At 41.3% G+C, this 16,503-nt stretch overlaps 1 protein-coding gene across 3 annotated transcripts in view; it reads left to right on the top strand.

Moving 5' to 3' along the window:
• Window positions 1-16,116, top strand: part of PHACTR2 (phosphatase and actin regulator 2) — a 168,201-nt gene extending 152,085 nt beyond the window's left edge. For all 3 annotated transcript variants that reach the window (XM_056566729.1, XM_056566728.1, XM_056566727.1), the window contains 2 exons: window positions 9,368-9,444; window positions 9,634-16,116. In XM_056566729.1, the coding sequence (XP_056422704.1) occupies window positions 9,368-9,444; window positions 9,634-9,649 (93 nt within the window). In that variant the 3' untranslated portion in view covers window positions 9,650-16,116. The remainder of the gene's footprint in view (window positions 1-9,367; window positions 9,445-9,633) is intronic.
• Window positions 16,117-16,503: the final 387 nt, after the last annotated feature.

Below are 16,503 nucleotides of genomic sequence, written 5' to 3'. Positions count from 1 at the left end.
TGTGTTTGTGGCTGGATTGACGAATGTTATGTAGATAGTAGACACATGTCCATCAACCAAGGAGGTGAATGGAGGAGGAGTATGAGTAGGAGTATGGATGGATGAAGGGGAGGAGATGTGTTTCTATATTTCTGCATACATATTACTGTTATTTTGTTCTAAGAATATATCAAGCCAGTTTTTGAAACCCTCATCTGTTTTTGCAGTAACCAGTTCCTGAGGTAGACTAGTCCACAAATTCACAGTTCTTGTGGTGAACAAGGCTTGTTACTCAAAGACCAAACCTTTTTTTCCTGCAGGTGGAGGGAGCTGACACATTCCTTTTAAATAACTACAGATTTTTTTTCCCTTTTTTCCATTTTTTTTTTTTGACAGTTATAGGCAAATAGTTGGAGAAACACCTTATGTGAATCCATGGCTATCCAGAATATTGTATTTACAAGAACAAAACTAAAGATATTTAGTAATACAAATGACCTTTGAGGAATCAGAAAAAAACTAGGTCAGCAGATGGCAAGCCTTTTATGCACAAAATAAAACTGCGCTGGATATGAGCAGATTAACCCCTTAAGGACTCAGGGTTTTTCCGTTTTTGCACTTTCGTTTTTTCCTCCTTACCTTTTAAAAATCATAACCCTTTCAATTTTCCACCTAAAAATCCATATTATGGCTTATTTTTTGCGTCACCAATTCTACTTTGCAGTGACATTAGTCATTTTACCCAAAAATGCACGGCGAAACGGAAAAAAAAATCATTGTGCGACAAAATCGAAAAAAAAACGCCATTTTGTAACTTTTGGGGGCTTTCGTTTCTACGCAGTGCATATTTCGGTAAAAATTACACCTTATCATTATTCTGTAGGTCCATACGGTTAAAATGATACCCTACTTATATAGGTTTGATTTTGTCGCACTTCTGGAAAAAATCATAACTACATGCAGGAAAATTTATACGTTTAAAAATGTCATCTTCTGACCCCTATAACTTTTTTATTTTTCGACGTATGGGGTGGTATGAGGACTCATTTTTTGCGCCGTGATCTGAAGTTTTTATCGGTATGATTTTTGTTTTGATCTGACTTTTTGATCACTTTTTATTCATTTTTTAATGATATAAAAAGTGACCAAAATACGCTTTTTTGGACTTTGGAATTTTTTTGCGCGTACGCCATTGACCGTACGGCTTAATTAATGATATATTTTTATAGTTCGGACATTTACGCACGCGGCGATACCACATATGTTTATTTTTTATTTTTTTTACACTGTTTTATTTTTTTTATGGGAAAAGGGGGGTGATTCAAACTTTTATTAGGGAAGGGGTTAAATGACCTTTATTAACACTTTTTTTTTACATTTTTTTTGCAGTGTTATAGGTCCCATAGGGACCTATAACACTGCACACACTGATCTCTAATGCTGATCACTGGCGTGTATTAACACGCCTGTGATCAGCATTATTGGCGCTTGACTGCTCCTGCCTGGATCTCAGGCACGGAGCAGTCATTCGTCGATCGGACACCGGGGAGGCAGGTAAGAGCCCTCCCGGTGTCCGATCAGCTGTTCGGGACGCCGCGATTTCACCGCGGCGGTCCCGAACAGCCCGACTGAGCAGCCGGGTCACTTTCACTTTCACTTTAGAAGCGGCGGTCAGCTTTGACCGCCGCTTCTAAAGGGTTAATACCGCACATCGCCGCGATCGGCAATGTGTGGTATTAGCCGCGGGTCCCGGCCGTTGATTAGCGCCGGGACCCACGCGATAGGATGCGGGATCGCGGCGCGATCCCGCTTCATATCGCGGGAGCCGGCACAGGACGTAAATATACGTCCTGCGTCGTTAAGGGGTTAAAGGTTCAGGAGCTTGGTTTTGTTCTCAGTCCTAAAATCAGACATCATAAATTTAGTTTTATCAAAGCCTAGTCAACTCTTCCGCCTGTCACATTGTGTCAATCCGAGGCTAATAAGAATATGGCGTTTTCTTTTAATCTGCGCTCTTAAATCATTACCACATGTCTCATGTGTCAAGCCATTCTCTAAAATCTCCAGTCTGTCTGCAGAAAACACGCTATTAGACCACCCTTCATCTTCTGTTGTGGAATAGTTACTAAAACATGTAACTGTTACAAACACCTCATATGTATGTAGTCAGCCACCAATTGTGCAAGTTCTCCCACTTAAAAAGATGAGAGGCCTGTAATTTTTCATCATAGGTATGCCTCAACTATGAGAGACCTAATGAGAAGAAAAAAATCTAAAAAATCACATTGTCTGACTTTTAAAGAATTTATTTGCAAATTATGGTGGGAAAAAAGTATTTGGTCAATAACAAAAGTTAATCTCAATACTTTGTTATATACCCTTTGTTGGCAGTGACAGAGGTCAAACGTTTTCTGTAAGTCTTCACAAGGTTTTCACACTTTTGCTGGTATTTTGGCACATTCCTCCATGCAGATCTCCTCTAGAGCAGTGATGTTTTGGGGCTGTTGCTGGGCAACATAGACTTTCAACTCCCTCCAAAGGTTTTCTATGGGGTTGAGATCTGGAGACCGGCTTGGCCACTCCAGGACCTTGAAATGCTTCTTACTAAGCCACTCCTTTTGTTGCCCGGACGGTGTGTTTGGGATCATTGTCATACTGAAAGACACGTTTCATCTTCAATGCCCTTGCTGATGGAAGGAGATTTTAACTCAAAACATCACCATACATGGCCCCATTCATTCTTTCCTTTACACGGATCGGTCGTCCCCCTTAGCAGAAAAGCAGCCCCAAAGCATGATGTTTCCACCCCCATGCTTTACAGTAGGTATGGTGTTCTTTGGATGCAACTCAGCATTCTTTCTCCTCCAAACACGACAAGTTGAGTTTTTACCAAAAAGTTCTACTTTGGTTTCATCTGACCATATGACATTCTCGCAATACTCTACTGGATCATTCAAATGCTCTCTAGCAAACCTCAGGCAGGCCCAGACATACTGGCTTAAAGGAGAACTCCGGAATAGGAAAATTATCGTCCATACTGCCGGCAGTAAAAAAATAAACAGGTACATACTTTCCTTCGCTCCCCCGGTGACGTTTTCGGCCCTGGTACCTGCTGCCGGGGCCGAAAACATCACACTGCCGCTCAGCCTATCGCCAGCCCAGTCGGGACTTTGCTGTGGCCAGTGATTGGCAGTATGTGCAGTATGACTCGCCGGCAACCAGAAAGAGGATCGCGGCAGAGACTGGAGCCGGTTACCGGAGGCCCCGGGGGAGCGAAGGTAGGTATGTACCTGTTTATTTTTTACTGCCGACAGTATGGACAATAATTTTCCTATTGCAGAGTTCTCCTTTAAGCAGGGGGGCACGTTTGGGGCTGCATGATTTGAGTCCCTGGCGGCGTAGTGTGTTACTGATAGTAGCCTTTGTTACTTTGGTCCTAGCTCTCTGCAGGTCATTCACTAGGTCATTCATGATTTTGGACGTTATCGGCAATTAACTTGCCGATAATCTGATAATGCCCCGCACCGAAATCCCCCCCACACCACCGCGCACCGCACCGCCCACCCTACCACACCGCCAACCCCACCGCACCGCCCCATTGCCTCCCCACATCCCCGGTTTTATAATTACCTGTTCCTGGGGTCCACGCTACTTCTGGCTCCTGCGGCGTCCTAAGTTACGCTGTGCGCTGCACAATGACGAGTGACGTCCTCAACGCGACGTCACCGTCAGTGCTCACAGTGACAGCTCAGGACGCCGCTGGAGCCAGAAGTAGCACGGACCCCGGGAACAGGTAATTATAAAACTGGGGATGGGGGAGGCAATGGGGCGGCAGTGGTGGTTGGACTAGGGAGGACCCCAGGACAGGCAGGGGGAGGGAAGCGGGTGGAGGCGGTCTCTGGCCCCGCAAAAGCCGCTGCAGTTCATTGATTCAATGCGCCCGCTTTAAATCAATGATCTTTAGCTGCTTCTTCGGGGGGGGCACATCTGCTGCAACATTCCTGCGCCCACTGCGAATATGTTCACCGAAGAAATGAAACTTTATGAATCAAAGACAGCCAAATAAAGCATCTGACAAAGGACAAGATCTCTTTGGAAGTAGATCGACCACTATTCAAGATGTCTGCTACGGCAGCATTGTCAGTGAAGAAAATGACCGTAGTATTAGTCAATTCCCTGCCTCAGACCTGTGCGGCTGCCACTACTGGGTAGACTTCAAACAAAGAAGACACCTGCCTGAACCCAGGCAGGCTAACCACCTCCTCAGGCCAGTCACTGTCCATCCAATGAGACCAGTAGATAGCCGCAAAGCCCGTAGTGGAATCTGCATCGGTGTGGACACATGGAGACTGTTGTGAGGCCTTGGGTGTAAACAGTGATATGCCATTCCACTGGGAAAAGAATCCATCTCACATGGCTAAGTCAGCTAGCGCTTCTCTGCCCGGTCGCACAGTGCTGTCCTGATCAGGGGCTGTGGGTAGCAATTGCAACAGTCTAGACACATAGGATCTCCCTTATGGAATTATTCTTACCGCAAAATTGAGCATGCTGAGGAGCGATTGCAGCTCCACCTTGGTAGACAATTGCGACACCACTACCTTGTGGATGGCAGCTCTCATCCTGTGCAGCTTATCTTGCGGGAGACTAGCTTGCATCTTCACTGTGTCTAAGCGTAACCCCAGAAAGGTGATCTCCGTACTAGGGCCCTTGACTTTGTTTGGTGCTACCGGAACATTTAGGTTGTCAAAAATGGTTCGTAATGTATGAGGTCCTGGGGGACTCTGGCGGGATGTTCAACAGAAAGTCATCAGGATAGTGTATACGCAGTTACAATGACCTCTGTTGAGTAACACCCAGTGGAGGGCCTGAGCAAACTGATCAAATATCCATGGGCTGCTTTTGGAGCCAAATGTCAGTTTGCTAGTGAAATAGTACTGGCCGTTCCACTTGATGCCGTGCCACTGCCATAGACTGGGTTGGATGGTGAGTAACTTGAAGGCTTCTGTAATGTCTGCCTTAGATAAAAAGGACCCTTTCCCCAAATGAATGATGACTTCTATGGAGGAGTACTTCATGGAGAACCCCTCCGATGGTATCAATAAATTTATACTGGGGATGTGACAAGAATGAGGCTCAGAGAGGTTGTAAATTAATCTTCTTTTATTGGAAAACCTTTCCACACACCACTCCCACTGTATTTACTCTCCAGATATCAAACGTCAGGAAAGACAACCGACCAATAAGAAAGCCCTTCATTAGCTCTACTCCCAATACGGGGAAGACTGTGACTGGGTCCCTAGCGGCTGACAACCAGTTTCTACATTAAAAACAGGATTTGGGAAGTGACACTAGACTGGTGTGAAATCCCTCCGTCAACCCACTGATTAGAAACTGAACCCATGCTGTATCAGGATGACCCTGTAAATAATCACTTAGTAGTCATGTATTTACCACGCTTAGTCATGCGGCAGCACCTTTTTGGGGACATGATACTTTGGGGTGAGCACGAAAGCAGACTGAACATAAGTGAAATAGCCTGCACTGATTATAATGGCAGGAGGTGAAATTAAAATTGTTACAGATCTGTGACCTACCTGATGAAGCGGCCTAGCTTATCCAGGGCTGCTGCTGGTTTAGGGACAACAGAAACAGATGGAGCATTGGTATGTCTGGGCTGCTCCACCTGTGAAGCTAGGCTTAATTCATTACACCAGTCAGTAGTGTGGGTCATGGAGTAGCATTGGTTACAAGCAGGGGCTCTGAGACCGGCAAAATGACGACAGAAGAGTTCTGTATCTATGTTGGCCCAGTTGGTGACATTGTCATACTGGACCAAGGCTGCATATGACCTTGATGATATTCATAGAAGGCAGAGCCTCTGTACTTGTAACCCAGATCCACTACCTTGTACATGTACAGGTCTAACTCCTCCCTCCTGTTGGGACTGGCAGAACAGACAATGTCCCGGAATAGACTAAAGGCCAGCATGAACTCCGGTAAGGTGAATTTGTGGTTTAACCTAGGCATCCTTGGACTTCAGGATGATGGAGACTTCGCCACACGGTATGGTCTTGTTGTCTGGGGCTTCGTGTAATGCGACCAGCAAGGATGCCAGGTTAACCAGTCTGCCTTCAAGTATCTCTTTTTTTTTTTTTATGTTACTTGGAACAAAGTGTGATGGAGCAACATTCAGAAAATCGCCCAACCCACCTAGCATGCTAATCTGAGAGGTACTAGGAATGGGGTTGGCCTGTGAAACTGGAGTAGGTTTATCTCTATTCTTAACAACGTCCAGCCTGGACTCTGTTCTTGAGATGGAATATGTCATACTATTTAACATAACATGCAATTGTGACAAGGAGCGTTGAATAGTGTTCAGAGGTGCTGTCTCCTGGCTGGGACCTGCAATGTCCGCACACAGGAGATGGAAGCGTTCAGCTTTCCTGGCGGCAGCGGGGTATGGAATGTCTTCTGTGCAACTCTGCCTTCAACTTGGGGAGGGTCCACACTCTAAGTGACTGTATGCTGTCGTGTCGTGGGATTGCTGATCCACGTTATCTGGCAAAGACGCAGTTTCCTCTATGTCTGATATGTGAGACATGCTAACTGTAGAGAAATCAGAAAGAAAAGGGGGCCAATCATGATTGTGAAGGACTTGGTGAAGAAAAACCCCTAAATGCCATTTGTCATCCGTGAACCAACTGAAGCTTCCGTATCTAAGCTCTTGAACCCATGTGGAATATGCTGTGAGCCAGAATGCAGTGGATGTGACAAACCTAATGTGACCATCATGCCTGTAGTCGTGACAGGTAACACCATAAGCAATGTGCCTGTAGTCGTGACAGGTTTTTAAGCGTAACCAAGATGCCTGTAGTCGTGACAGGTATTACTGTAACCAATGTAATCGTGACAGTTTTTTGTTTTTTTAAGTATTTATTAAATTTTTGCATATGAGGTTAACAAACATCGCCATCAGCGAAATAACACATACAAAAAGAACAGTACCTCCCGAAGGACCCAGCACACCCCAGCAACCAATACTAATAAAACCGGGTAAATCAGAGGGTATCACGAGGTACACGGAGGCCCCAAGAGGGAACCAACAACCAAGCACACATCCACACATACATCTATATGTATACATTTATAGATTCCCATGTGCGAATCTATATATATATATATATATGCAGATAATGTAGGTTTGATAATATTAGGTAGTACCTGTTTGCCGATTTGAGTGGTATCACTTACTGGCGAAGTGCAGCCGGCATCCTCAGGAGTAGCAGTCTCGCGGTGAGGGTTTCTGTCGGTGCTGGCATGGTGTGGTAGCCGGCCTTTGTGATCGATGGTGATCCCAGTAAAGTGGATTGGATGGGTCCGTCAGAGACAGGTTTGCACGGGATAGCGTCCGGCCACAAGTGGAGTATCGTGGATGAAGAGGTGATCGCTGACCCTGTCGTCCTCGGGTCCTAAGGAGAGAGGATCATGCGTGTGATCCACAGAGGTCCCAGAATAAGGGGTCTGCAGCGCTGCCAAAGCAGAGGTGGGGTTTAAAAGTAGTATAAGGCAGTTGCCATAGGTAATGGGTATAAGACCAAGGCTATACGCGTTTCAAGACGACTGTCTTATTCTTCAGTAGCCATAGATAATAGATATTCCATTATCTATGGCTACTGAAGAATAAGACAGTAGTCTTGAAACGCGTATAGCCTTGGTCTTATACCCATTACCTATGGCAACTGCCTTATACTACTTTTAAAGCCCACCTCTACTTTGGCAGCGCTGCAGACCCCTTATTTTGGAACCTCTGTGGACCGCACGCACGATCCTCTCTCCTTAGGACACGAGGACGACAGGGTCAGCGATCACCTCTTCATCCAGGATACTCCACTTGTGGCCGGACGCTATTCTGTGCAAACCTGTCTCTGCCAGACCCATCCAATCCACTTTACTGGGATCACCATCGATCACAAAGGCCGGCCACCACCCCATGCCAGCACCGACAGAAATCATCACCACGAGACTGCTATTCCTGAGGATTCCGGCTGCACTTCACCAGTAAGTGATACCACTCAAATCGGCAAACAGGTACTACCTAATATTATCAAACCTACATTATCTGCATATCGCTCCCTGAACTGCTCCATTATATCATTTCATGAACTGCATTACCGGACCACTTTATTTTTGGACATTTCCAAATTTTTTTGCCCTATTTTTAGGTGGTTGCTTTATAAATGACTTATTGATATTATAATAGATGTAATATTAAAATCTTATTAACATCTGGTGCAAGGGCCCTGCCCAGATGTAAGTTATTATTTGGGAATAAATGTTATATTGTATTATTTTACTGCATTATCCTTGATTCAGGTCTTTTATTGTCATTATATTATTAATTTACTTCCATTTACTATCATTATTAATTCAGTATCTATTTTATGACATTTTACTTATTGATTTTACATTTATTTGGTTCCACATAACTTTATCTCCTTTTTATCTCTTTATTTCACTATCCTTGAAGACTGGTTTTATATCATTTATTATATATACCTATTCACTATACTAGGTCTTTTGGGGATTTAGACCATTCCAGTTAACCTCGGAATAGTATACCCCAGGGAGGTACACATACCCTTTTCCTTGTTTTATAACCTGAAAACCTTTTGTACAGTTCAACACTTTTATGAATAAAATATTGAATGCTTTTGTTTGTGATAGTTAATATTTATATATTTTTTTTCTTTTTAACACATTTGCAATATTCGTTTTAAATCAATTTAACACCCAAGCTGATAAACAAGGATAATTGTTGTAATGTTTGAAAAATGATAACACATGAAAACTTTTGATTCATGAAAACATTTTTAAACAAACAAGTCTAAACCATTTTGACTCGCACAACTAATTTCTTTAGCTCGGAGTTTGTGTGACAGAATTAACTAATGCGACACAAAAATAACAGACATGTGTGACAGAATAGTAAATAAGCCTGAAAAAAAAGACGAGTGATATTGAAATCACTCCAGAATAAACACTCTTAGTAAATCAGGGCCATTGAGTTTTATATATAGATTTTCTTTTACCAATCCTGTATCCTCCTCAGCAAGCCGTTGTGAGGAAGGTCAAGTTAGTCCGAAACATCACTTATTTTGATTGCTAATAAAAATGTATAATATTTATAATGTACTGTTTTTGGCATGACCTTTTTTCTAATCCATAGGCGCTTCAAAACATACTGATAAATTTAGATTGTGAGCCCCAATGGGGACAGGGACCAATTTAAGAGTACAGTTCTGCGGAATCTATGTGTGCTATTTTAAAAAAGAGCATTATTATAGGTAGCTATTTTTCTGACATACCCACTTTCTGCTCTTTGTTTTAGGCTGCCATTCGAAAAGAACTAAATGAGTTTAAGAGTACAGAAATGGAAGTGCATGAAGAAAGTCGACAGTTTACAAGGTGAGGGGTTGTTTTTATTTTATTTATTTTTTTCCTGAATAATATTTCTGTTATAAACTTCTGCTGCACAATTTTTTTTTATTTTTTTTTTGTAAATAATCATAGAATACCATTGGCATATGCTGTATACAGTATTATTGCTGTTATTTACTCATGAGTAGTAAAAAGTTTTGATTTTTTTTCTCTTAGATTTCACCGTCCATAGAAGAATGAAAAATTTGTTAGAATCCAGCTCACACTGGATTTTCGAGAAGAGTGCTCCTCAGTAAACGCTCATTTCTTGGAGTCTTACTTATTAGCCGAAAGCATGAAGTGGCTACTCTGAAAACATGTCAGTCTTTACTTTTATGCTCTCCTTTGTCTTGTTGATATTCCTTCTTTGATTTTATTTAGGCTTTCAATATGTAGCCAGACAATCAAGTATTATAAATTATTTTCAGACAAGAGAACAATGCCTTAAGCTCAAGCAGCAATGATGGGCTATCTGACCGCTGTGGTTCTTATCGCCATGTTGGCTTACACTCTGCTAGTCATGTACGATGAGCATTGTGCATTTCCTGAAAACTCAGTACTGAGACTAGAGCCGCTCCAGAAACTATTTAAACATTCGGATTCTCCGTTCGGAGTTAGCAATTACCTATGAATCCACCTTAGCTAGCTGTGTCAGTTTCTTAAAGAACAGGTTGTTGTTGTTTTTTTTTTTTGTTTTTGTAAAGAAAGAAGTCTGACCAAACTGAAAAGAGTTAAGTCTTTATCATTGCCACAAATAAAACATGAAGGTTACAGGATTTTACTTACATTCCTTGGTGACTGCACTGAAGAAATAGGATTTTTCGGACCCAACAAAACATCTTGTATAGCAGTTGATGGAAATGCTATGATTTAAATGTAAAATGAGAGAGAAATTGACAGTCCAGCCACAAATGCTCAACACTAACTTCAAGTTATTCTGAAGACAAATATATTTACTTTTTGCACACCATCTAGGGAATAAGGCTTTTGTGTGTTTTGTGCACATTGTTTTCTACAACACTCACTCCTGTACCCTTGAAGGATACAAGGCTGTAAAGACCAGTATATATTGTTACTACTATTCATGTATGTACTGTATGTGTGTATTTGATAGTACCCTGCAGTCAGGCACCTACTATGTTTACAATCATAGATAGCTAGCACTTAATAATATTGCAGAACAAAATATATGCATGTATCCTTGCACTGGATATCATAAACATGAAATGGACCCAGGTCATTTAGGTAGCCCATTTCTCATTTTAGTAGTCCTTCTCCATGCACACTTTCCTCAACACATTCTCCCTTCTTCCCTGAAACTGCATAACTTGAGATCTTACTGTTCTCACCTCTGCCTCAGTTATTGTTGTCTCTTTCAGGGATTAACACCCCAGAGAAATGCTAAGTATGAGAACAATGAACAGCAAAGCAGCACATCTAAGCAATGTTACAGTTGTATGTTGTATTGAGCCAGAGATGTCAAAATTGTCAGTCTCTTAGTGGATTGTTAGCCAAGTGCACTTTATGTCCATGAGAGGAAAGGTTTCTTTATTGAATAAACCTGACATTTGCTGGAATTTTATATTAACTAAAAGTAAAAACTTTTTCTATTTAATCACTCCCAAAGTTCATCTCTGGTTCCACTTGAATTGGTTTGACACTGCATGAGGAATTGTTTTCCCTGTGATCTTCTAAAAATTTAGATTGAATGGGCATGTGTTTAAAGAAACCCTTAATATAATCCACTGTAAATGTAAACACTTACCTTTCATAATCCAGGTATTTTCTCCCTGCTCAGAACAGTTTATAACTACATCAGTGTTTGTACCAAGTTGTGTGATTAACTACCCACAGACTATGTAGGAAAGAACTTATGTACAGCAGCGGCCCTTTCATTATGGTGCCCATGTGCTGCAGAGGAGAATACTCCACTGTCACCACATAGCACCCAGGATGCACGTAGGGTCATCATAATTGCCAACAGTCTTGATTTTGGTAAGACAATCCTCCAAACTAGCCAAAATCCAAATTGGCCATTTTTGGATGGGGCTGAAATGTCCAAATTTTGGCATGTTAAGTGCTGGAAAGTATGCTCTGTGTCATCACATTAACCTTTCACAATCGGTATTATCACTATCTATGCTGCATCATGTTGTTTTTTATGTTTTTTACATGAAGTAGTTTTATCTCTCCCCTCTGCAGATGAAATGGTCCCCTTCGATTCTAGCAGTGGGCAGTCTATGCTCCTATTATACGGAAGTAAATCTACTGTTTTGTTAAAGGGGTTTTCAGGAATTAGAAAAAACAAAGCTCCATTCTTACAAATACAGTACCACACCTGCAATACGTTGTGTGTAGTATTGGAGCTTATTTAGCTCTGTTAAGGTGAAGGGGATCTGATCTGTAGTACTTTTCTACACCTAAATCTAGCCATACACGTTAGATCAAAGTTGGAACACTCAACAATTTTGATGGTACAGGTCAATGTCCCTATATTTGTTGGGGACGAATATGTTGAATGACCGAATATGTGGGATTTCAAACATGCCAGATTATTTGTTCTCTTAGGAAATAGGCCCATGCCATAGGGATCTAATGGTAATTTAAAAGTTTTCCCATTTAAAATAAATAGTGATGCTCTGATGAGCATGCTTGTTCACGGGGAGACAAGTGAGAAAGCTGTTGGCTAAACTTGTTTATCCAGCAGCTATCTAGTGTGTGTTGAACTTTAGGGTGGACATACATTTTAGATACCATTCAAGGGGTTGTCTGGGGATTCAAAAAATTTAATATATGGCTGGGGTTGCTATTAAAAAAAAAAAAGTTTTTATATTTACCTCTCTGATCCCCCTGCAGCTGCTTTTCAGACAGCTCCCCGGTCCCTGTTTCTTCCTCGTTCCTGTGATATGTTGTTCCTGCATCAACTGTCCCATTCAGCCACCACTGGTTATAGTGGTGTCCTGCCTTTGCCAGTGATTAAATGAGCGTGAAGGTTCTGCTCCAATATCTAATTTTGGAAGCAGAGAGAAGAGCTAAGCAGTTGGGAACCAGAAGTAACCGCAACAGAAGTTGTGGGTGACCAGGGTAGAGAAGTATCACCTTTTTTCTTTTCTTTTCTTTTTTTTTTTTTTATACCCCCGGGCCCAAAAACATAAGATTTAATGAAGTTTCTACCCTTTTTTCTTCCTCTCTATGATCTGCCCCAGTCCTAAAACCATCAATTGCAAGTACCTAAATAGTATTCACATCATTGATCCTTTACCTCCTGTGTACAGTCAGCCAATCTGTTCAATTTCCTTCCTGTTTGTTGTATGATTTGTACTCTGTTCCGATATAACTTACTAAAGGTCCCATACCCATTAGAGTAAAGTTGATGAAAGTGGACATCTTCAACCAAAACAACATTTGTTTTATTTAACCGAAGGCAGACTGTCATAGTCTGAAAAAAAGTCTACTACTGTAGATTTAAAATTTTCAGATGAAAAATCTTCTGTCCAGGAAAGATCTTTAGTCCACAAATGATCTTTCAGGAAAGAACATTCCGAGAATATTCCCAGAAAGATTGTTTGTTCTGTGCCCAGTGTCATTGATCATGTATGGTCATATAGAAAAACTGTAATGGCCAAGATAAACCCAGATGTATATAACTGTCTCAAACAATTGTTCAGTCAACTTTTGTTCAACCATCAACCTATTTCTATCTATGTGTATGGCAACCTTAGACCATTGAGCTATTCTAACCGTATAGAAAAACTCAGAAAATGATGCAACTGGATGGACTAGATATTTGCTTTGGTTTTTGGGAATGATTTAATAAGAAGGGCACAATCTTAAGGCCAAGGAGAGACAGTTCTGAATGTTTTGCTGACTTGTTGGCGAGGAGTACATTCTCATTCTAACTTTTTAGAGTGCCAGGACATGTTGTACTATTTTAATTGTAAATATAAGCCAAATGAGCTTTGTACTTAAAATCACAGCTTTAGTTTGACCAGAATACATATATAGTGTTTGTCCTCAGTGTATTTGTCTTCATAATTCAGTGTTAATGGACAGTATGCCCACCTATGTGTATGTATCCACATTGTATGTATCAGTGTTTTCTTGTATGTTAGCTGAACGTCCTATTTACATAGCGGGCTAAAATGCTTATATATTTAAAAAGGTCATTATTTACATGATAAAGACTGCCTGTACAGTAAATTGTGCGTTGCTCAAAGACTTGGAATGTTGTAAAAAATCATGTAAAGTTTTTATTTTTTTTTGTAAATGGCAGTCAAATCTGTGCAGGTTTTTGGTGGCTGCTCCAATGGATGTATTTATATTTAACTTTTACTGATACAGACCAATGAATGACATGAAATGTTTTTATGTAGTTGTGTAGGATCTAAAAGAAAAGCCTGTTGCTCGCCTTATACTATGCTCATATAATCACCTTAAAAAAATGCTGAAGTAACAGAGCAAAGGCCTCATTGAGTGTAGCGTTTGGCTCTTGAGGATTACTGTAGCGCATTGAAGACCATGAGTACCTGTTTATTTCTTTGGGTGCTCTTTCAATGCTGCAGAAAAATGAAGGAATTACCCAGATGTGATAGGAGCTGATCAAGGGTGTGACAGGACACCTTGTGGTTATAAGAGGCACACTATTTATCATGCTTTGTCCAAAGTGGACAGCTTGCTTGTGAATGATTTGGAGGACACTTTTTGTATGTAAATAAAACTGTGTGAAGTTATTAGTCAATAGTTAAATAAAAAAAATTGCAAATGAAGGCCACATACCATGGGGTATTATTACAAAGTTCAAACACAGCTATGAATCAAACAGGACACTGATACTTGCGGTCCATGAATATTATGCCATCTATTGTGTTTATAACACATTTTGGATTAAGTTTATGTATGTAAGGGGTATTCTCATCTTAGACTTTGATCATGTTCCTTTAGTAGCCTCTACACATCTCGAGGTGAGTGGAAAGAGCTACACAAGGGGTTATCTGCATTTAGTTTATTTGTACAGTTCAGTGTTGCCTCCACAGTCATCCTGCTGCCTTTGCTTACTTCCCTGCATGGCATGCTTTTCTTACTACCCTGATGATGTACGGGGCCCCTTGCAGCCAATCGCTGGCAACAGGCATGCCACTGTTGCAGGGAAGTAAACCAAGTCAGAGGTTAGGATTGGAGGGGCTTCACTGGACTTGGCAAGGATAAAACTGGTAAATTAATCATAGAGGCTTGAACACACCTTTTATACATGTGGGGCAGTGGTTAGGGGTTCCCCATTCTTGAAAAAGGTGCAGGCCAGAGAGGGGGAGCACACCTCTTACAGAGATTTATTTAAAGAGTACCTGTCATCAAAACATATTTTCTAAACTAACTCAGATTATATTACCTAACTACTTCTAACACAGCTTGTTCCCTTAAAAAATATTCCGAGCTTTAAAAAGCTCTGAATCATACCTTTCCCTTTGCTCACATTGTGTGAGCTCCTGGCAGGAGAAAGTGGGCGTTCTCCAGCAGGCGAGATGTCATTGAAGCCTGCGAGAGCTGTGCCTCGCCATGCCCCGCACACACATCCTGAGTTTGGTCTCCTGCCAGGTCAGGAGGAGACCAAACTAACTGTTTGACCTGTGCAGAGAACAGAACAGAGCCATCTAGTGGCCGTTTTTTTAATAACATTAAAAACATATAAAGGTTGAGATTTTTAACAGCAAGTAAATAGCAAAGCATCTTATAATTACATAAGGAACAATATATTAAAAGTTTAGTTTGGTGACAGGTACTATTTAAGATGAAAATTACCTTTATATTTATTATGACCCTCTAGAAAAAAAATATTTGTTTCTGTGCCTGTTATTGTATGTCATATGCCTTGTTGTACAATTCTATTTAGTTCTTGTTCAAGTGCACCTATCCTGAGATGCAAACTCTTTTCAAAGTGGCATGCATGTATATTGCTGACCCTCCTTAAAAATAGGCAGTGTTCTTGCCGGATATGTAAAGCATGATATGTTGTCCATTAAACTTTGTTGGCTGTTTAATGAATGGACATGTGCCTCTTACTGATAGAAATACTCTTTGTATATACTCCGCTCTCCTCTCGTTAATGGAGATCCCCCTCCCCTAACTTAAGGTGTTCCAATAGGGTTTTTGAAACCCTATTTTCTAATTTCAACATCTTTATTTTGTCAAACATGACCTATAACCCAGACTACTTGAATAAAAGACCGTTACCCATGCCGTCTGCAAGCAAATGCCAAAATCAACCAGTCCAAGCCTGTCTTCAACAAATTGTAGTTCTAGAATTCCTGCACTAGTTTTTATGTGTGGGAATGCACTTAATGCTGCTATCTTCTAAAGGAAACAAATACTCCAACCTTGTGGTGTGGCCAACATTTTTATTTATTTGGATATGATAAGATAAGAAGTAATGGATGGCAGACACATTGTTTTTTTTCCCCTTGTGAATACAGAATGTGTGCCGTATATAAGCTTATCATCATCATGCCACTTTAAAATTAGATTGTTCATCTATGTAGGACATTTTTACAAGACAACCGGCTCCAGGGGCCCTAAAGCCACTGGTCAGCGTTTGGAACATTTAGTTCTGAATGCTGTGTGCATGCTGCAGGGGTTGGCCAAGCCTCCTTGTGCCATCAGGCCACGCCCCTCAATGCAAGTCTATGGGAGGGGGCATGGCAGTTGCCACGCCCCCTCCCATAGACTTGCATTGAGGGTTGTGGCCTGACATCACGAGGGGGCATGGCCGACCCCCGCAGCGCACGCACACACAGTGTTCGGAACTATGTCCCAAAAGCTGGCCAGTGGAGTACCCCTTTAAAATACTCTTCACAAAAAATTATTGAAAGTACCAGTGAGTCCAATGAAGAGCCTGCAGGTTGATGTTAAATAGTTGCCACTTTTAGTATTACGGTATGTTTTTTGTATTTGGCTAGCCTTCGGTAAAGAGGTTGTCTAGTCTTTGCTGATTTTCACTTGCATAAATTTCTACAACAAATCTTCTGAATGTAAATATCCCCTAAAGGGACTAAA

The sequence above is a fragment of the Hyla sarda genome, chromosome 3, assembly GCF_029499605.1.
Source record: "Hyla sarda isolate aHylSar1 chromosome 3, aHylSar1.hap1, whole genome shotgun sequence".
NCBI lineage: Eukaryota > Metazoa > Chordata > Amphibia > Anura > Hylidae > Hyla > Hyla sarda.
This window is presented reverse-complemented; position numbering and strand designations above follow the sequence as displayed.